General features: G+C 36.9%; 1 protein-coding gene across 3 annotated transcripts in view; it reads left to right on the plus strand.

Moving 5' to 3' along the window:
• LOC123564528 (hemicentin-1-like) overlaps positions 1-23,361 on the plus strand; it is a 116,034-nt gene that overhangs the window by 50,356 nt on the left and 42,317 nt on the right. For all 3 annotated transcript variants that reach the window (XM_053525281.1, XM_053525283.1, XM_053525282.1), the window contains exons 6-19: positions 407-694; positions 1,373-1,519; positions 3,186-3,347; positions 4,045-4,198; positions 4,655-4,773; positions 6,868-6,981; positions 12,057-12,209; positions 14,836-14,951; positions 16,842-16,995; positions 17,736-17,942; positions 20,482-20,550; positions 21,651-21,780; positions 22,096-22,265; positions 22,838-22,975. In XM_053525281.1, coding sequence (XP_053381256.1) covers positions 407-694; positions 1,373-1,519; positions 3,186-3,347; positions 4,045-4,198; positions 4,655-4,773; positions 6,868-6,981; positions 12,057-12,209; positions 14,836-14,951; positions 16,842-16,995; positions 17,736-17,942; positions 20,482-20,550; positions 21,651-21,780; positions 22,096-22,265; positions 22,838-22,975 — 2,121 coding nt within the window. The remainder of the gene's footprint in view (positions 1-406; positions 695-1,372; positions 1,520-3,185; positions 3,348-4,044; positions 4,199-4,654; positions 4,774-6,867; positions 6,982-12,056; positions 12,210-14,835; positions 14,952-16,841; positions 16,996-17,735; positions 17,943-20,481; positions 20,551-21,650; positions 21,781-22,095; positions 22,266-22,837; positions 22,976-23,361) is intronic.

Here is a 23,361-nt window from a genome sequence, read left to right on the forward strand (position 1 = left end):
ATTTGAAAATTTGTCCGGCTACTGGTTCCAGTAGTATAAATGTTGTTTTTTGTCAAATGAATATATAAATTTATATTGTAAGTCAACTGTGCCACAGATGTCACAGTTTATAGCAAAATGGCAACAGTTGTTGTTGTCATCTCAGTTGTCATCTAAGTTTGTTTTTGGGGATTACAATGAGAACAATAACATATTGATGAATATTTAAACTTGTTGAATTGATTCCCCTCTCACAGAAATGCTGTAGAGAATTCTCCTTCAACTGTGGTAGGTCATGTAAAAAAGAGATGATCCTTCAAGTTTGAAACTACAGTAGATGTTTTCTATGCAGTGCCCCTACTTGAGGCTAGCATAGAGATAGGACTATATAACTGCATTTACGTAATAAACTTTTTTCACTTTACAGAAGTGGAGTCTGTCCCTTATGTTATAGATGAATTAGTGAATGCTAATGTAACAGCAGCCCTGAGCCAGCCGTTGCTTCTAGACTGTCCTATCACTGGCAAACCTCAGGTTGATGTGGCCTGGTATAAAGGTAACACACCTGTCAGTGAGATAGCAGATTTCTTTGTGTTGATGAATGGATCCCTACACAGACCATTTACACAACTCTCGGATGAAGGACAGTATGTGTGTGAAGGAACGAATCCCCTAGGCATTGCTCGTACTCCAAGTATTTCTGTAACTATAGCAAGTAAGTATACAACCTTCCTGTAGCTCAGTCCTTACATCAGGCTAACTGATTGGTTTTAGCTGCTATAGCATACCATTCTAACACTGCTACTGGACTCATTCATTCAACAATTTGAATTAATATCTGCATGGAGAAACACATAATGTCCTTGAGTTACTTTTTCAAGTCTTTTCTATGATGTGATATTTATATATGACATCACAAGAGCATCCTGATCACCCAGACACTCCTTCCTTTTTATTGAGAAGCACCTGTGCAATTTATCAGCGTACATATGATTGTATCCATCTGGAACCAATGTGAATTAATAATAATTAATTATTAATATGCAACAATAAAATCACATTGTTCTATTAATAATCTGCCTTAGTGTTGGGTGATTTTTAGTAGAATTTTGGATTGGATATTTCAAAATTACCAAAGCCCTGGTCATAAAATACTTTCCACTATCTCATTGCTATAAAAATCATATAAAGGTTATGGACCCATAATGACAATTGCCATTTCTGTTCGTTTACATATTCTCTGTAGGCAATTTTGACATTTTCCTATTGTAAAAAATATTTTTCTGTTATGGCTGATGGATGCTGTGATCACATGCAAAGTATGAGTAATCGCATGGAAATTTCATATTGTCATTATGGGTGCACTACCTTCAGTTAAGCTGTTGTATTTCAGGAATTGACATAGATTTTGTCCAGCAGCCTGAAGATTTATATGTGATTGCTGGTTTACAAGCAACACTGAAGTGTTCTCCACCGTTTAGTGTTCCGACAGCCAGCGTTACGTGGTACAAGGATAATGCTCTCTTCGTTCCAAGGACAGGTAAGAATTCCAGTTCCAGTGTCACCTGTTACTGAGATAATGCTGAGAAATAAGTGTTCCAACAGCCAGTGTTACATGATACAGGGATAATGCTTACTTTGTCCCAAAGGCAGTGTTACATGATACAGGCATAATGCTTACTTTGTCCCAAGGACAGTTAGTGTTCCAACAGCCAATGTTACATGATACAGGGATAATGCTTACTTTGTCCCAAAGGCAGTGTTACATGATACAGGCATAATGCTTACTTTGTTCCAAGGACAGTGTTACATGATACAGAGATAATGCTTACTTTGTCCCAAGGACAGGTAAGTGTTCCAACAGCCAATGTTACATGATACAGGCATAATGCTTACTTTGTCCCAAAGGCAGTGTTACATGATACAGAGATAATGCTTACTTTGTTCCAAGATAAGAAAGTGTTCCAACAGTCAGTGTTACATGATACAGGGATAATGCTTACTTTGTCCCAAGGACAGTAAGTGTTCCAACAGCCAATGTTACATGATACAGAGATAATGCTTACTTTGTCCCAAGGACAGTAAGTGTTCCAACAGCCAATGTTACATGATACAGGGATAATGCTTACTTTGTCCCAAAGGCAGTGTTACATGATACAGAGATAATGCTTACTTTGTCCCAAAGGCAGTGTTACATGATACAGGCATAATGCTTACTTTGTCCCAAAGGCAGTGTTACATGATACAGAGATAATGCTTACTTTGTTCCAAGGATAAGTAAGTGTTACAACAGTCAGTGTTACATGATACAGGGATAATGCTTACTTTGTCCCAAGGACAGTAAGTGTTCCAACAGCCAATGTTACATGATACAGAGATAATGCTTACTTTGTCCCAAGGACAGGTAAGTGTTCCAATAGCCAATGTTACATGATACAGGCATAATGCTTACTTTGTCCCAAAGGCAGTGTTACATGATACAGGCATAATGCTTACTTAGTTCCAAAGGCAGTGTTACATGATACAAAGATAATGCTTACTTTGTCCCAAGGACAGGTAAGTGTTCCAACAGCCAATGTTACATGATACAGGGATAATGCTTACTTTGTCCCAAAGACAGTGTTACATGATACAGGCATAATGCTTACTTTGTCCCAAAGGCAGTGTTACATGATACAGGCATAATGCTTACTTTGTCCATAGGACAGGTAAGTGTTCCAACAGCCAATGTTACATGATACAGGCATAATGCTTACTTTGTCCTAAGGATAAGTAAGTGTTCCAACAGACAGTGTTACATGATACATTGATAAAAAAATGCCTATTTTGTTACACAGTTACATGATACAGACACTTTAGCCAAAAATAGAAATAGCTTAAAATGACATTTTCTGGCAGATCTTCATAAAGTTTTGTCTGTAACATCCTCTCAGATTTGTTCAAATAGGGGTACTTGACCTGTTTCGTGTTTTTACACTAAATAGAGTTGTTACCATTCATGAGTTAGTTTCATGTCAGCAACTTGGGGCCACTTTGGCCCTCTTATCTTTCTGTCTAAGTTTTGAAAATCCAGAATGCAAATGTTTATAACAGCAAGGTTATCAAATAATCAAATGGGTCAGCATAGGAAGGTCGTTTTGTTTCAATTTTTGTGTTAGGCTTTATAAATATCAGTAGAGGAGAGTGTATGTGGATCTGTTTTTCAGGTGAGCATGCAGTACAGGTTGTGACAACAGTTGAAGGCTTCTGGAACATACGGTTTAAGAATATACAGAAAATAGATGAGGGCGAATATTTCTGTGTTGCTACCAATACATATGCTGTACCATCTTCACGTACCTCGGTGTCAGCTACAGTTAGCGTTGGAGGTTAGTTGATGTTCCTGTAAACAGATGTTTGCAAATGTAATCAGTTGAATGTCACATTCAGTTCTAAAGACCACAAGACTGGAATGTCAAATAAACTAATTCTTCTGGTCAACCAAATTAAAGTGTCTTAGAGGCTACAGAATAAAGTTATTTTGGACTACATATTAAAGAGTCCTTGATGCTGCCGAATAAAGTTATTTTGGACCACCAAATTAAAATATCTTTTTTGACCACCCAACTAAAATGTCCTTTAAGCTGTCAAATAAACTAACTCTTTAAGACAAGCAGACTAAAATGGCATAGAGGCTGCTGAATGGGGTTATTTTGGACCACCAAATTAGTGAACTACTGAACTACTAGACTAAAATGCCATTTAGACTGCTGAAGAAAGTAATTAAGTGTTAGTCACCCTGCATAGACTGCTACAAGGAAGTGAAGGAAAGAAATTTGTTGATTCTGCCAAAGCTGTGCAGTAAATAAGCATTATAAGGTAAAAAAATCTCCATCCATTTGTTTGATACTGATTGTGTGAAGTCTTCTTAAGAATTAATACTGCTGTTATCAAGTGATAAATGGAACAAAAGCTGCAGGTCCTGTGGGTTTTGTTATGTTAAGAGTAACTTAAAGATAAGGAATTGACCCATTAAAGTGGTGCAAAGTCAGATAGGTTACTGCCATTATCATGTTTATATTTCAGGTGCTCCAATATTTGTTGAACCACCTGTGGGTCTCACTATTGAGAAAGGGAAGCTTGCACAACTGACATGTTACGTTCAAGGGGATCCTTTCCCAGAGATCACCTGGTTGTTTGAAAATGAAGTTCTTACTGTATCAGAGACTATTTCATTCAGGTAAATTTCAAGTTTTTATCCTCTAGTAGTTTTACCTGACCATAATAGCTTTAAACAGATGTATAAATACACACTAACAATCTGTACCAGACAGTTTCCATGACACAAGTTTGCTTCATTTAAAAATTTCAAAAACAAAACCCGAATAGCTGAGAGACAAATATCTGTTATTTGAGCAAAATCTATTTAACCTTAGAACATAACTTTACAAGCATACACATTCTGTAGTTTTACATTAATTTCAATGGTTTGGTTACAGTTACTACAGTTATTCTAAACTAATGACATGCATATATTTAAAATACATGTTAGTTCTGTTTGATTAATGTATTATTGGTGATGAAAAAAGCAGAAATGCAATTTTTTAATGTTATGCAGACTTTACAAGGAGTAAGGTAGGTTTGTATGAAGATGTTATGTGTTTACTGTAAACTAAAACTGAGTTTTCTTATGTAGACAGGGTAACCAGGAACTGTGGATAGGGAACATAAACAAGGGTAACGAAGGAACCTACACATGTCGTGCTGTTAACAGATACAGTACAATACAGACTAGGGTGTATGTGAAGGTACTGGGTACGTATTTACAGACTAGGGTGTATGTGAAAGTACTGGGTACGTATTTACAGACTAGGGTGTATGTGAAGGTACTGGGTACATATTTACAGACTAGGGTGTATGTGAAGGTACTTGGTACGTATTTACAGACTAGAGTGTATGTGAAGGTACTTGGTAGGTATTTACAGGTTAGGGTGTATGTGAAGGTACTGGGTACGTATTTACAGACTAGGGTGTATGTGAAGGTACTTGGTACGTATTTACAGACTAGGGTGTATGTGAAGGTACTTGGTACGTATTTACAGGCTAGGGTGTATGTGAAGGTACTTGGTACGTATTTACAGACTAGGGTGTATGTGAAGGTTCTTGGTACATATTTACAGACTAGGGTGTATGTGAAGGTATTTGGTACGTATTTACAGACTAGGGTGTATGTGAAGGTTCTTGGTACGTATTTACAGACTAGGGTGTATGTGAAGGTACTTGGTACGTATTTACAGACTAGGGTGTATGTGAAGGTACTTTGTACGTATTTACAGACTAGGGTGTATGTGAAGGTTCTTGGTACGTATTTACAGACTAGGGTGTATGTTAAGGTACTTGGTACGTATTTACAGACTAGGGTGTATGTGAAGGTTCTTGGTACGTATTTACAAACTAGGGTGTATGTGAAGGTTCTTGGTACATATTTACAAACTAGGGTGTATGTGAAGGTTCTTGGTACATATTTACAAACTAGGATGTATGTGAAGGTATTTGGTACATATTTACAGACAAGAGTGTATGTTAAGGTACTTGGTACGTATTTGTTAGCTCACATGTCACAAAGTGACAAGGTGAGCTTTTGTGATCGCGCAGCGTCCATCGTCCGTCCGTCCGTGTGTAAATTTTGCTTGTGACCACTCTAGAGGTCACATTTTTCATGGGATTTTTATGAAAATTGGTCAGAATGTTCATCTAGATGATATCTAGGTCAGGTTTGAAACTGGGTCACGTGCGGTCCAAAACTAGGTCAGTAGGTCTAAAAATAGAAAAACCTTTTGACCTTTTTAGAGGCCAAACTTTTCAATGGATCTTCATGAGAGATAGTCAGAATGTTCAAGTTTGAAACTTGGTCACGTGCCGTCAAAAACAAGGTCAGTAGGTCAAATAATAAAAAAAACCTTGTGACCTCTCTAGAGGCCATATTTTTCATGGGATCTGTATGAAAGTTGGTCTGAATGTTCATCTTGATGATATCTAGGTCAAGTTTGAAACTGGGTCACGTGCGGTCCAAAACTAGGTCAGTAGGTCTAAAAATAGAAAAACCTTGTGACCTCTCTAGAGGCCATACTTTTCAATGGAAAGTTAGTCAGAATGTTCACCTTGATGATATCTAGGTCAAGTTCAAAACTGGGTCACGTGCTTTCAAAAACTAGGTCATTAGATCAGATAATAGAAAAACCTTGTGACCTCTCTAGAGGCCATATTTTTCAATGGATCTTCATGAAAATTGGTCAGAATTTTTATCTTTATGATATCTAGGTCAAGTTCAAAACTGGGTCACATGAGCTCAAAAACTAGGTCACAATGTCAAATAATAGAAAAAAACGACGTCATACTCAGTTCAAAACTGGGTCACATGGGGACAGGTGAGCGATTCAGGACCATCATGGTCCTCTTGTTTTCACTGGTGTCATACAGTGTACGTATTTGTTTCCACTGGTGTCATACATAGTTGGGTGTATGTTAAGGTACTCCGTACATATTTGTTTTCACTGGTGTCATACAGACTAGAGTGTATATGAAGGTACTTTGTACATATTTGTTTTCACTGGTGTCAGCAACCGTAGCACAGTGGTCTGACTGCAGTATCAATTGTATTGCAGTGGTCCACTTTGTAATATCAATAGTATCATAGTGGTTTGACTGCAATATCAACAAAATCACAGTTGTCCTGGCAGCAGTTCATTAGTATTGCAGTAGTCTTTCCTACAGTATTATATATCAGTATTGCAGTGCTCTTTTTTACAATAAGTATAAAGTTGTAATAGTCACCTCTAATTATGAAAATCAACTGAAGAGAGATTTTATACCTTATAAATTAATAATGTTTGTGCAATATATTTACAGTGCCACCAGTTGTATTAGAGTCGGTAGGTCATACAGTAGCAAGTAAAGGAGATGCTGTTCTTATACCATGCGGTATATATAGTGATCCAGACCCTAAAATAACATGGTATAAAGGTAAGTCTGTTCTTTTATGCCATGTTGTATATATAGTGATCACAACCCTACAGTAACATGGTATAATGGTAAGCCTTTCTTTTATGCCATGTGATATATAATATTATAGTGATCACAACCCTACAATAACATGGTATAAAGGTAAGCCTGTTCTTTTATGCCATGTTGTATATATAGTGATCACAACCCTACAGTAACATGGTATAAAGGTAAGCCTGTTCTTTTATGCCATGTTGTATATATAGTGATCACAACCCTACAGTAACATGGTATAATGGTAAGCCTGTTCTTTTATTGCATGTTGTATATATAGTGATCACAACCCTACAGTAACATGGTATAAAGGTAAGCTTGTTCTTTTATGCCATTTGGTATATATAGTGATCACAACCCTACAGGAACATGGTATAAAGGTAAGCTTGTTCTTTTATGCCACGTTGTATATATAGTGATCACAACCCTACAGTAACATGGTATAAAGGTAAGCCTGTTCTTTTATGCCACGTTGTATATATAGTGATCACAACCCTACAGTAACATGGTATAAAGGTAAGCTTGTTCTTTTATGCCATTTGGTATATATAGTGATCACAACCCTACAGGAACATGGTATAAAGGTAAGCTTGTTCTTTTATGCCACGTTGTATATATAGTGATCACAACCCTACAGGAACATGGTATAATGGTAAGCCTGTTCTTTTTTGTCATGTGGTATTTATAGTGATCCAGACCCTACTATGACATGGTATAAAGGTTAGTCTGTCCTTTTATGTCATGTGGTATTTATAGTGATCCAGACCCTACAATAACATGGTATAAAGGTAAGCCTGTTCTTTTATGTCATGTGGTATTTATAGTGATCCTGACCCTACAATAGCATGGTATAAAGGTAAGCCTATTCTGACTGTGGCCTCTTTGGCGGTGAAGAAATCAGATGAACTTTGAGGTTCTGACTGTGTTGGTCCAACATCACTAAGATTTTGTTTGTGATCACTGTCCTGCTGAAGCGGTTCAGATGGTTTGAAGTTTGCAGGATCTACAACATCAGGATTGAAGGGATATATACTCGCTTTTGTAAATGATGAGCATAAATTTTCTGGAGACAAGGCTTTGGTATATGCTGAGCAACCCAGTTCACAGGTGTTATACCTTGTAATACTCTTTCCACAGTTGTCATGCATAAACTTGTGACTCACTTTGTTGTATATCCTTTCAAATGGTCCAAAGCAACCAATGTCTAATGGTTGTAGAACATGACTTGTATGTGCTGGCAATATGAACAAAATCAGGTTCTGTGTTTTAGACCAGTTTATCAAGTTGATGTTGATGTGTGATGTATGGCCATCGTACATAATCAACACTGGATTGTCCTCAGAATGCGCAGGTAAGTACTTCAACAAATGATCTGAAATATATTTCCTGAAAATTGTACTGTTACTCCAGCCTGATTCAGACACATCAGTGTCAACTCCTGGGCAACCACCATCTAACAGTTCCTGTTACATGCGTGCTTCTGGGAAGATAAAGAAAGGTGGAACACTGTGTCCCAAAGCATTTCCACACCCAATGACAGTTACTGTTTGCCTTGATCCTGATGTTACGGCTTGAGGCTGAAAGGCAACACCTATTACAACACCTGGAGGTTTATGGGATGTTGATAGACCCTTCTCTTCAACGTTGTAGATCCTTCCTGGCCTGTCTGACAAGTTGTATTTTGACAGAATAGACCAAGACTCTCTGTAGTAATTGCTTACACAGTCCACAGTTGTTGCTTTGGCTCTCTGAATCTCTAGGCTGCTGGGTTTAAGGACCTTTAGCTCTGGCCAACGAGACATAAAGTTTGTGTACCATTGAAATGACAATGGGTGGTCACTGTCCCTTTTACCCATGCAGACAGCATATTCAGATGCCATGTCTAGAACCTCAGAGCGACTGTAACCATACCTACAAAGAGCCATGAACTTTAAATATTCCACGAAATGAGCTTCTTCCTCTTGTGAGAACAATGGGGATGGTTCTGGCCTCTGGATTTACTCTGCCACTAAGCTTATGCCTCAAAGATGTTTCTGGTATTCCATACTCCCTAGCAGTGGTCTTGATGTGTGCCCCAGTCTCTCTCACCTTCTCCATTGCCTTGACCATGGATGTTGGGGAATAGCATCTGTACTTGGTCTAGAGATCTGAAAAAGATAAAGGAGAAAAAAAATTAGCCAGAACTTATCATATAAATGTTAACAACAGACTAGAAAATAGCAACAAAATCATATTTAATTAAATGCCAATTAATGTTTTCTAATGCGATAAACAGTACAGTATACATAACAGTGAATATTTTTGGTACGTTGTACATTATTTTGGTCACAACAGTGTCACGTGACATTGAAAAATAGTTGAAGCACCCAGAGGACACAGAGCTGACATTTCCAGATTCTGCTAGTACAAGAATTGGGATCATAAAAAACTGGAAATTTTGTCATTAGCTAAAATACATAAAATTATACCATAATGAATGATAAACTTACCGTACTATCTCTGACTTTCCACATGATAAACTTACCGTACTATCTCTGACTTTCCACATGATAAACTTACCGTACTATCTCTGACTTTCCACATGATAAACTTACCGTAGTATCTCTGACTTTCCACATGATAAACTTACCGTAGTATCTCTGACTTTCCACATGATAAACTTACCGTAGTATCTCTGACTTTCCACTTGATAAACTTACCGTACTATCTCTGACTTTCCACATGATAAACTTACCGTAGTATCTCTGACTTCCCACATGATAAACTTACCGTACTATCTCTGACTTTCCACTTGATAAACTTACCGTAGTATCTTTGACTTTCCACTTGATAAACTTACCATACTATCTCTGACTTTCCACATGATAAACTTACCGTAGTATCTCTGACTTTCCACATGGTTAAATAAGAGCAAAGTATTGTTTGTTTACGGTGCAACCAAGCGTAGTATAACGTAGTGCACAGTCACTTATAACAACGAGGAAGTAAAACAAAAATGGCGTCGAAACTAATGAGCGTAAAAACAGATGAGCGGACGATAGTGCCCCTGACCCTACAATAACATGGTATAAAGTGAAGTCTGTTCTGTTATACCATGTGGTATATACCCTTGCAACCATTGAAATATGCAGGAAAATATTTGGTTCTTTAAAGACTGGTCATTTTAGGTGAAGGATTATATTTTTAGAAAGAGAAACTTTACTGTACAATGTTTACGGTCTATTATGCGAACCTAATGATATACCATGTTGTTTCTTTTAAGTCTTGTACAGTGATAAATATTAAAGAAATATACGTACACTTTCCAGTAATGTAATTGTGTAATATAAGTGTATGCTGATACCATGTCAGACTCTATGCTTATGTCACACATAATTTGTCAACATCCAGATACCATGTCTCTGCTTATGTCACACATAATTTGCTGACATGCAGATATCAGTTGGGTGCTTATGTCACACATAATTTGTTGGCAAACTTTGCACACAAAGAAATTTTTGTTAAAAATTTAACATTCAGAATTTTAAGTTGCAAGGTAAGAAGGGAGTAAGTTGCAGAGATTGATTCTCAGAACTTCCTTATTATTACTTAAAATGATATTTATGTATTCCTTATTAGGTTGGATATTGATTATGTTATGTTAAGATGAGAGATTGATTGTGTTATGATGAGGTGGGAAATTGTTTGTAGTATGATGAGAGATTGACTGTATTCTGTTGAGATGAGAGATTGACAGTGTTCTGTTGAGATGAGAGATTGACAGTGTTCTGTTGAGATAAGAGATTGACAGTGTTCTGTTGAGATGAGAGATTGACAGTGTTCTGTTGAGATGAGAGATTGACTGTGTTATGTTGAGATGAGAGATTGACAGTGTTCTGTTGAGATGAGGGATTGACAGTGTTGTGTTGAGATGAGAGATTGACAGTGTTCTGTTGAGATGAGAGATTGACAGTGTTTTGTTGAGATGAGAGATTGACAGTGTCCTGTTGAGATGAGAGATTGACAGTGTTCTGTTTAGATGAGAAATTGACAGTGTGATGTTGAGATAAGAGATTGACAGTGTAATTTTGAGATGAGATATTGACTGTGTTATTTTGAGATAAGAGATTGACAGTGTTGTGTTGAGATGAGAGATTGAATGTGTTATTTTGGGATAAGAGGTTGACTGTGTTGTGTTGAGATGAGAGATTGACAGTATTATGTTGAGATAAGAGATTGAGACTGTTCTGTTGAGATAAGAGATTTACAGTGTTATTTTGAGATGAGAGATTGACTGTGTTATTTTGAGATTAGAGATTGACTGTGTTGTGTTGAGATGAGAGATTGACTATGTTCTGTTGAGATAAGAGATTGACAGTGTTATGTTGAGATGAGAGATTGACTGTGTTATTTTGAGGTGAGAGATTGACTGTGTTGTGTTGAGATGAGAGATTGACAGTGTTATGTTGAGATAAGACATTGACTGTGTTATTTTGAGATGAGAGATTGACTGTGTTGTGTTGAGATGAGAGATTGACTTTGTTATGTTGAGATAAGAGATTGACAGTGTTATGTTGAGATGAGAGATTGACTGTGTTATTTTGAGATGAGAGATTGACTGTGTTGTGTTGAGATGAGTGATTGACTGTATTCTGTTGAGAAGAGAGATTGATTTTGTTATGATGAGGTGGGAAATGGTTTTATGATGAGATGTGATACTAATTGGGTTATGATGAGATGAGATATTGATTGTGTAATAGTGAGATGGGAGATTGACTGTGTTATGATGAGATGAGATATTGATTGTGTTACAATGAGATGGGAGATAGACTGTGTTATGATGAGATGATGAGATGGGATATTGATTGTATTACAGTTAGATGGGAGATAGACTGTGTTATGATGGTGAGATCAGATGAGATATAAATTGCATTATGATCAGATGGGAAATATTTTTTTTGAATAAAAAAAAACAACTTGGCAAGCTTCATTTCATGTCTCCTGTTTGTCTATAGAACTGATTATTTACAAGATTATATAGATTACATGTATTTTTTATTCAGATTCTGCAGCAATTACAATGGGTGATAGGTTTACACAGTTACACAATGGTCTATATATCACCTCGGTGAGAGTTGAGGATTCTGGTACCTATCTTTGTCATGCTTCAAATATGGCTGGAGACACAGAAAATGAGGGAACACTTGAAGTACTAGGTCAGTCACTTGTTATGATATAAAAATAATTCAAAGTTAACATGGAGCAATTAAAAATCAATGAAGGCATCTTCATGCATTTACCCAGTACCTGCTAATATGAAAAAGAATGTTTGCAAGTAAAGGCTTCAGGTGTAAGCTTTTTTACCTGGCAAGAAAATTCCCCTTGGTTTGATCTTCACAACCCTCTTAATGAGTATGTACACATTGAGTTACAGCCATCGTATAAAGCATCAAGAAACATTTTGAAGTCTGAAATATTTGAAATTCTTTCGTTCTTTTTCCACAATGTTTTAAAATAAAAAAAAACTGATGTGACCAACGTTCATAAAATTGGGGATTCCTGAAGCATCACATAAAACCTAAAGAATAACAGTTGTGTGTCTCTGCATTTATGGTTGCAGGTGTACCTTCAACAGAATTAAAAGTATACATGTATTGTTACTGTCACAGTATGTACCTTCAAAACTAGTGTGGTATGCATGTATGGCTACTGTCACTGTATATAACTTCAAGAATTTATTTACCAGCAAGCTGTCTTGTTACTCATTTAGTAGATCATCCCATTGGTACTGTAACACCTCAGATTCTAATCTTGGTCTGGCTGCACAGTTTTCTCACATCATTATTGGTCTATATGGAAATGTTTGTTGCAAATAAACACATGTTTTATACTCATTTATCCATTACTATTTTTATAAATTGAGCTGAGAGGTCAAATCTAGGGAATAAGTTAATTGCTATTCAAAGTATGGATTAAACTTGGCATATTGGTAGGTGGCAGTGAGACAATGTTTAGAACATATGAGTCAGGTTACTAGGCCAAGGTCACAAGTGGAGCTCAAAGGTTCAGTTTGTCTGTCATACTTTATGTCCAGAGGATAACTTAAACCATTTAAACAGCTTGCACATGTGGCAGAATATATATATCTTATTATACCCCCACAAAACGAAGTTTCGGGGGGAGGGGGGCGTATATAGGAGTGAGCTTGGTGGTCGGTTGGTCGGTCCATTGGTTTTGCTTGGTTTCCGGATGATAACTCAAGAAAGGCTCGACCAATTTTAATAATTTTTGGTACACAGAAGTAACATCAGAAAATACAGGTAAAGTTCGAATTTGGGGTCAGTAGGTCAAAGGTCAAGGTCACAGTGACCCTGAACAGTTGAACAGTTTCCGGATGATAACTTGAGAACGCTTGGGCCTAGGATCATAAATTTTGGTATACAGGTATAACATCATAAAATGCAAGTCAAGTTTGACTTTGAGCTCTGTAGGTCAAAGGTCAAGGTCACTGGCTCGGAACATTTAAATGGTTTCCGGATGATAACTTGAGAACGATTTGGCCAAGGATCATAAAATTTGGTACACAGGTGTAACATCATAAAATGCAGGTCAAGTTTGACTTTGAGGTCTGTAGGTCAAAGGTCAGGGTCACAGGGACTCAGAACAATTAAATGGTTTGCGGATGATAACTTGAGAACGATTGGGCCTAGGATCATAAATTTTAGTACACAGGTGTAACATCATGAAATGCATGTCAAGTTTGACTTTGAGGTCTGTAGGTCAAAGGTCAAGGTCACTGTGGCTCGGAACAGTTAAATGGTTTCCGGATGATAACTTGAGAATGCTTGGGCCTAGGATCATAAATTTTGGTACACAGGTGTAACATCATGAAATACAGGTCAAATAATACTTTGAAGTCAGTAGGTCAGTAGGTCAAAGGTCAAGGTCACAGTGACTTGGAACAGTTAAACGGTTTCCAGATGACAACTTGAGAATGCTTTGGCCTAGGATCATGAAAATTGATAGGGAGGTTGGTTATGACTAGCAGATGACCCCTAATGATTTTGAGGTCAGTAGGTCACAGGTCAAGGTCATAGTGACCCGGAACATTTAAACAGTTTTCGGACTTGAGAATGCTTGGGACTAGGATCAGGAAACTTAATCTGGAGGTTGGTCATGTCAAGCAGATGACCCATACTGATTTTGAGTTCCAAAGGTCAAAGGTCATTTAAACCTTTTACGGACAATAACTTGAGAACGCTTGGGCGGAGGATCATGAAACTTCATAGGGAGGTTGTTCATGACTAGCAGATGACCTTTATTGATTTTGTGGTCAGTAGGTCAAAGGTCAAGCAAGTTAGGCTTTGACATTGGCTTAGTTTTATGACAAGGCTATATTGTGGGGGTATAATTCGTCACTCCTGTGACAACTCTAGTTGTTTTTGTTTCAGGATATATTGCATGGACACTTATTAATTAGAAATTTTGTTTGCTTGGTAGTGTCATAGATGCAGGCTTGTGTATTTACATCACATGTTAGAAATAATAGGTCAAATGATTAGTCTCATTGTTATATAAGGGGCCTCCATGGCTGAGTGGTTCAGGTTGCTGACTTCAAATCACTTGCCCCTCACTGATGTGGGTTCGAGCTTCATTCTGGGAGTTGAATTCTTCATGTGAGGAAGCCATCCAGCTGCCATACTGAAGGTCGGTTGTTCTACCCGGGTGCCCGCCCTTGATGAAATAATGCATGGAGGGACAGCCAGGGTCTTCCTCCAACCATCAAAGCTGGAATGTTGCCACATGACCTTTAATTGTTTAAACAATATTTATTTTTTCCAGTGAGACCATATTTTCTTGAAAAGCCAGAAGACCAGGTTGTCAACATCGGTAGAAATCTGACATTGACTTGTATTGCTAATGGCTTCCCTAAACCAGAGATCACATGGCTGTTTAATGTAAGTTACTACATGAGTTCACATGGCTGTTTAATGTGAGTTACTACATGAGATCACATGGCTGTTTAATGCAAGTTACTACATGAGATCACATGGCTGTTTATTGCAAGTTACTACATGAGATCACATGGCTGTTTATTGTCAGTTACTACATGAGATCACATGGCTGTTTAATGTAAGTTACTACATGAGATCACATGGCTTTTTATTGTAAGTTATTACATGAAGTCACAAAGTCATGTCTGTTAAATGTATGTTATTATATGGAATTGTATAGCTATTTAATTCAAGTTATTGTATGAATTTACATGACTGTTTAATGCGAGTCATTGTATTTTACATATGGCTGTTTAATGTGAGTCGTTGTATTGGACATATGGCTGATTATTGCAAAGTTATTGTATAAGATCACATAGATTTTTAATGTGCGTGATTGTATGAGATCACCTGACTGTTTAATGTTAGTTATTTTTTTGAGATGCATAAATGTTTAATGCAAGTTATTGTATGATATGGCATGGATATTTAATGGGAGTCATTACATGGGATCACCTGAATGTTAAATGCAAGTTATTGTACGAGATTGTATTGATGTTTAATGCGAGTTATTGCATGGGATCTCCTTACTGTTAAATGCTTACTGTCAAAAGTTATTGTAGAAGAATGCATGGATGTTTAATGCATATTATTGTATGAGTTCACATGGCTATTTGATGCAAGTTGTAATGTGAGTTAACTTGGATGTTAAATGCAAGTTATTGTTTGAGTTCACTTGGATGTTTAATGCAAGCTATTGTATGAGTTCCCATGACATTTTGATACAGTTTATTGTATGAGATCAATGCCAGTTATTGTGTGAGATCACATGGCAAGTTATTGTATGAGTTCACATGGCAATTTGATGCAAATTATAGTATGAGTTCACATGGCAATTTGATGCAAATTATTGTATGAGTTCACGTCGCAGTTTGATGCAAATTATTGTATGAGTTCATCTGGCAATTTGATGTAAGTTATTATATGAGATCACATGACATTTTGATGCAAGTTGTTGTATGAGTTGACATAGCAATTTGATGCATGTTATGACTTCACATACCGATTTGATGCAGCTTAATCACATGGTAATTTGATACAAGTTATTTTATGAGTTCACATAGCAGTTCAATGCAAATTATCATATGAGATCACATTGCAGTTTGATGCAAGTTATTGTATGAGTTCACATGGCAATTTAATGCAAGTTATTGTATGAGTTCACATGACAATTTGATGCAAGTTATTGTATGAGTTCACATGGCAGTTCAATGCAAGTTATCATATGAGATCACATTGCAGTTTGATGCAAGTTATTGTATGAGTTCACATGGCAATTTAATGCAAGTTATTGTATGAGATCACATGGCATTTTGATGCAAGTCATGACTTCACGTAGCAATTTGATGCAAATTCTTGTATGAGATCACATGGATGTTTAATGCAAGTTATTGTATGAGAAACTTTGCACATTTGTTTATCATCATTAGGGGCTATGTAGGCCAAGAGCCATAACTCTACTTGCATTTTGTCAGAATAATTGCCCTTTTTGCACAATCTGAACTATAACTCTTTTCTTACATGTTGTCGGGCACTTGCAGACAAGCGATGGCACCTGCAGGCAGTGCTCTTGTTAACAGTTTCCATAACATGTTATCATTTGTTAGATAAACGTTGATACTTTTGCAAGATACCGGAATTATTTCTTATTTTAACTTTTTCAATTAAGGATTTTTTTCAGATAAGACTGAAAAGTAAATTTAACAGTGCCTGTCATCTGTATATGAAGTTGCGTTCAACAATTTCAGTTTATACTGTACTTGTGATGTTAGAAGTCTAGATGTTTTACTTCAGGGCAGCTCTCTGTTTCCACGAAATACTTTATTGTCACTGAACGGTGAACAGTTACTGTTATTAGAAGTGAGCTGGATGCATGTTGGTACATATTCCTGTACAGCTAGCAATGAAGAAGGAATGAAGAGGGCTGAAGCCACTGTCACAGTAAGAGGTATGTTTGATTGGGAGATAATGATTGATACACTGTCTCATGGTTGTATTGAACTGCAGTATGACTGGTATGAGTACCACATAATCTATATACCAATAACAGTAAACCAAATAAACTATAGCTTCCATAATTCTTTACTGTTTTGCTAATTTCTCAAGAATTTTATGTCTCAGAATACAACTCTTTGAATGATAAAAGCTACTTGTTATCTGTGGATTTGGATATCGTCATTGACTGAGTTTAATGTAAAATGTTTATCTCATATTGCTTCATAACAAAACAAGTGATATTCCTTTTCTTGTGGATGCTAGAGCTAAAAATACTAAAATGTCAAAATAACATCTCCTAAATGATTGGTCAGATTTAATTAGAATAATTTCAGAGAAATGATCTACCAAAAGATTTCATAATATTATATTCCAATTTATCAAAGCCCGTCCGCTTAGCTCATTAGGGAGAGAGCAGATCTACAGATCATGGGGTTATGAGTGTGATCCCATGGCAAGACACATGTTCCACATGACAATCTGATAAAAGAATTTGTGTTTTAAATTAAATGTCCTCCACCTCTGTCCTATAGCAAATATATACTCAAATTGTTCCGTTTCTCAGTTTTATACAGATTGTCGCATTTCACAATTGTACGCCACACAAAGAGTGTTAGAAAGGTAAAAAATAACCATTCTTTGGAAATTTTATGTAGAATATCTATTACCTGTATTATTCTTTGTTTCTGTTAGTTTCACCAAAAGTACAGAAGATAGAAGGAGTACCACTGCTGTACTTAGGAGAGAATATACAGCTCAAATGTCGTGTCACTGGAATACCATCACCTAGTATAGAATGGTTCTTCAATAGACAGTTAATTGTTCCAAGTAAAGATGGAAGAATATCTATTCCAGAACCAACTGTTCTCATTGTCAAATTTGTAACTCTTAGTGATGAAGGTAAGACAATAAAACCAAATGTTTTTGCTGAAGTTTGTCATTCAGTGATTATGGTAAGACCACAAATCCAGCTATTCTTGCTTTAAAGTTTCTCATTCATTATGATTAGACCAAAGAAACAACTGTTCTCACTGTGAAGTTTGTCAGCATGAAGGAAAGACCACAGAACCAACTGTTCTCACTGTGAAGTTTGTCAGCATGAAGGTAAGACCACAGAACCAACTGTTCTCACTGTGAAATTTGTCAGCATGAAGGTAAGACCACAGAACCAACTGTTCTCACTGTGAAATTTGTCACCATGGAGGTAAGATCACAGAACCAACTGTTCTCACTGTAAAATTTGTCAGCATGAAGGTATGACCACAGAACCAACTGTTCTCACTGTGAAATTTGTCAGCATGAAGGTAAGATCACAGAACCAACTGTTCTCATTGTGAAATTGTCAGCATGAAGGTAAAAAACAGAAGCAACTTTCCTAACTTTAGAATTTGCCATTCATTTTGGTTAGACCTAAGAACCAACTGTTCTCCCTGTAACCTTTGTCAGTCGTTTAGACTACAAAACGGACTGTTCTAACTGTGAGGTCTGTCAGCATGAAGGTAAGACTATAGAACCAATTTTTCTCACTGTGAAATTTGTGAGCAACATGGAGGTAAGACCACAGATCCAATTATTCTCGCTGTGAAGTTTGTCAGCCTGAAGGTATGGTCCCAGAACCAACTATTCTCACAGTGAAGTTTGTCAGCATGAAGGTAAGACCACAGAACCAACTTTTCTCACTTTACAGTTTGTCTTTCATTATTGTTAGACCAACTGTTGTCTCTATGAAATTTGTCAACTTGAAGGCAAGACCACAGAACCAACTTTTCTCACTTTACAATTTGTCATTCATTATTGTTAGACCAACTGTTGTCTCTATGAAGTTTGTCAGCATGAAGGTAAGACCACAGAACGACTGTTCTCACTGTGAGGTTTGTCAGCATGAAGGTAAAACCACAGTACCAGCTGTTCTCATTGTAAAATTTGTGAGCATAAGACCACAGAACCAACTGTTCTAATTGTGAAATTTGTCAGCATCAAGGTATGACCACAGAACCAACTCTTCTCACTTTACAATTTGTCATTCATTATTGTTAGACCAACTGTTGTCTCTATGAAGTTTGTCAGCATGAAGGTAAGACCACAGAACCAACTGTTCTCACTGTGAGGTTTGTCAGCATGAAGGTAAAACCACAGTACCAGCTGTTCTCATTGTAAAATTTGTGAGCATAAGACCACAGAACCAACTGTTCTAATTGTGAAATTTGTCAACTTGAAGGTTAGACCACAGAACCAACTGTTCTCACTGTGAAGTTTGTCAGCATGAAGGTATGACCAGAGAACCAACTGTTTTCACTATGAAATTTGTCAGCATGAAGGTAAAACCACAGTACTAGCTGTTCTCATTGTAAAATTTGTGAGCATAAGACCACAGAACCAACTGTTCTAATTGTGAAATTTGTCAGCATGAAGGTATGACCACAGAACCAACTGTTCTCACTGTGAAGTTTGTCAGCATGAAGGTAAGACCACAGAACCAACTGTTCTAATTGTGAAATTTGTCAGCATGACGGTTAGACCACAGAACCAACTGTTCTCACTGTGAAGTTTGTCAGCATGAAGGTATGACCAGAGAACCAACTGTTTTCACTATGAAATTTGTCAGCATGAAGGTAAAACCACAGTACCAGCTGTTCTCATTGTAAAATTTGTGAGCATACGACCACAGAACCAACTGTTCTAATTGTGAAATTTGTCAGCATGAAGGTATGACCACAGAACCAACTGTTCTCACTGTGAAGTTTGTCAGCATGAAGGTAAGACCACAGAACCAACTGTTCTAATTGTGAAATTTGTCAGCATGAAGGTTAGACCACAGAACCAACTGTTCTCACTGTGAAATTTGTCAGCATGAAGGTATGACCACAGAAGAAACTGCTCTTACTGTGAGGTTTGTCAGCTTGAAGGTAAAACCACAGAACCAACTGTTCTAACTGTGAAGTCTGTCAACATGAAGGTATGACCAGAGAACCAACTTTTCTCACAGTGAAGTTTGTCACTTTTGAAGGTTTGACCCCAAAAGCAACTGCTCTCTCTGAAGGTGGATACTCATGAAGGTAAGACCCAAGAACCAACTGTTCTCACTGTGATTTTTTTTTTCTCAAGAAGCTAAGACCAGAACCAATTGCTGTCACTGCGAACTTTGTCACTTGTGAAAGTTAAACCCGAGACGAAACTGTTTTTAATGTAATATTTGTCATTATTACAGTGAGACCAAGATAAAAGTCCAGAAACTAAATTAAAGAACTAACTCAATTTGTATAATGATGGAATAAATTAATTTTAAATTAATTCATTCATTACATTGTAATTGAAATTTGGTGCAAATCTGTGAAGCATTTTTAAGGTCTTTTATGGCACTAAAACGTGAAAGTGAAGAATAATCTTATAAAATGAAACAGCAGATCATGATATGATTTGTGTATAATTCATATTTCAGGTGTATACTCCTGTAAAGGTATTAATGCAGCTGGAGTCAGTCAGCGGGATATAGATATATATATTATAAGTAAGAGTCAGTTTCTATTGTCTCCCCTTCCTGTTTAGACTTGACACTGTATTTTGCTGTCCATCCTTCAATCTCTCTCAGTTTAGTAATTGTTTGCCTAAATGCTGTGTAGATATTGACATCTGGGGTGTAAAAGGGCATAATTAAAAGACAGTACTTTTTATACGCCTGTCGGTGGCGGGGGGCATCCAAAGCATGTCTGCTCTCTAAGTGAAACAGTTTTCATCGGATCTTCACCAAATTTGCTGAAAATGTTTGTGGGCATTATATCTTGGCCAAGTTCGATAACCAGCCAAATCGCCCCAGGCACTCTTGGATTATGGCCCTTGAATTGCTAGAAAAAAACTGCGCATTTTGCCTTGTCCGCTCTCTAAGTCAAACAGTTTTCATCTGATCTTCACCAAACTTGCTGATCTGATGAAAACTGTTCGACTTAGAGAGCAGACATGCTTTTACAGATTCCTCTCAGAAACTGCTTGTATCCATTTCTTTACCTCCCAGCAAAATATATTAAATACTGATTTTACTCATTGCCATGTATTTATTACTCTGTTTTTGCTGGGTTTAACGTTAGACTGACACAATTACAGTCATATGGCAACTTTCCAGCTTTTGATGGTGTAGGAAAACCTCAGGTTCCCCCCAGGGCATTATTTCATCAGGGGTGGGCACTTGGGTAAGAACCACCGACATTCAGTAAGCCAGCTCTTCTACACTTCAAGTGAACCTTTTTGGTAAGGGGCAAGTGATTTGAAGTCAGCGATTTTAACCACTCAGCCACGGAGGCCCCTATATGTTTATTGAGCTGATGTTATGTAAGAAATTGTATATATGTCTTTTTACAGTTGTTAATACTGAAAGGTTGTATCTGGTAATTACAATCTATTTACTAGATAAGTATTGTATCTAAAAGCACATGATATGCAATCTTTAAATGTTGTAAGTAACAGGTACAACCTTATATTTTTGGAACATTTTCACATGTCAGTCTACCATTTGTACATCCAGGATTTAATTTAATGTTTGGAGAATCTTTGGCTGTATAGAAAGGTGTCTCAAGGCTTTGACTTACATTTTGATATATTAGCATTATGTTACAGCACGTCCAAGCCCTCCTGTGCTACAGAAAGCTGAAACAGTGTCAGCCACAAGCGTCATGTTGTCATGGTCCATAGAGCAAAGACAGCCACAGACACCAGTAGATCGTGTCTACATTTCATACCGTAAATGGTCAGTTCATTTATATAGACATAATACCTGCTACAAGCATCATGTTGTCATGGTTCATAGGACAGTGGATAGCTGAAGTTCTGTGTTGGTTTTAAGCCCTTGCTGGGGGTAAATTTCTTTCGTATGTTGAAGGTAGTTGTTTAACTGGAACAGCAATGGCTTATAGGATCTGTCTCCAGCTATGTATGTGTATTCAATCACTTCTCTTAATTGTTTTAATATTTTGTTGATACATTTCTAAATTAGATTGAAAACAAGTAAAAAGTGTTAAAATGTAACTTGCCCTGTTTATAAAAAGACTAACTCTCATTTCAGGATAGATACCTCAAGACCTTATCTGAAAACAGAAGTTGAATCTGATACAGCTAAGTATTTGGTGGAGGATTTAGATCCGGCTTCACGCTATGTGTTTATGGTATCAGCAGTAAATGATGCAGGAACCAGTGACATCAGCAATATATTATCTGCACAAACTTATGATGCTGGTAAGATTCCTTATAATTAAAATAAGTTTGTAACAGTGGACTCTGCTACAGTGGACTCACATGCTGTGCAGTTTGCTTCAGTGGATTCTGATGCAGTGGACTCACATGCTGTGCACTCTGATATAGTGGACTATGCACTCTGCTACAGTGGACTCTGCTCTACTATTGTGCACTCTGCAAGTGTACATTCTGTTACACACTGCTACAGAACTGTATGCTACATTTCACTCACTCTGCTACAATGGACCCGCTCTGATACAGTGCACACTGCTACAGAGCTTTCTGCTACAGTGGACTTTTCTGCAGTGGACATTACTACTGTGGACTCTGCTACAGTATATAGCTACAGTGGACTCTGCTACTGTGCAATCCATGTTAAATAGAGTTTATCTTATTTTTTTTATCTTATCTTAGCTGAAAATAAAATGAAAATGGATCCTGTCTGTTTTACCTCTCAGATTCCCTTTGTTGAATTTGTTAGTGCTTTATGACCTATATATGACTGTTTACTTTAATTTAGGAGAAACCTTTTATAGAAATTGTCACAGTTGTTTTATGTTTTTATATACCAGGACCCTCAGCACCTCGCAATTTGCAAGTTATGGACATAAAAGCTTATAATATAACCATTGGCTGGGAAATTCCTTTAACTACAAATGGACGCATCAAAAAATACCAGATCAACTTAAGAAAGAAAAATGAATTACAAGGTATGAATATAACGAATTATGAGTGGTTTTTGTTTTATCTTGGACAGACATATGTACATGTTCAATGACCTGTATTTTATTTTAACAGATGTTTGATTTGATAAATTTTACAGTGGTGCAATGCTTAAATCAAGATGTTTAATTTGTTTAATAATTTGTTGGTCAAGTTTATTCCATATGTCCTTTGATATATTTTAATCACTTTCTGAAATTTATGAAGCACTTCTACATACCTCCTTCCATGATTCCCTATATATTATAGACTGTTGGGACTGCATTAAAAGTTTTTAGAATCCATTCCTCAGACGTTAAGAACTTTTCTTTTGCATATTATAAAATTTAGGATAGTCCAAAGTCTGGTTATATATATGGCTGGATGAGCTGTT

This window comes from Mercenaria mercenaria, chromosome 15 (assembly GCF_021730395.1).
Source record: "Mercenaria mercenaria strain notata chromosome 15, MADL_Memer_1, whole genome shotgun sequence".
Classification (NCBI taxonomy): Eukaryota; Metazoa; Mollusca; class Bivalvia; order Venerida; family Veneridae; genus Mercenaria; species Mercenaria mercenaria.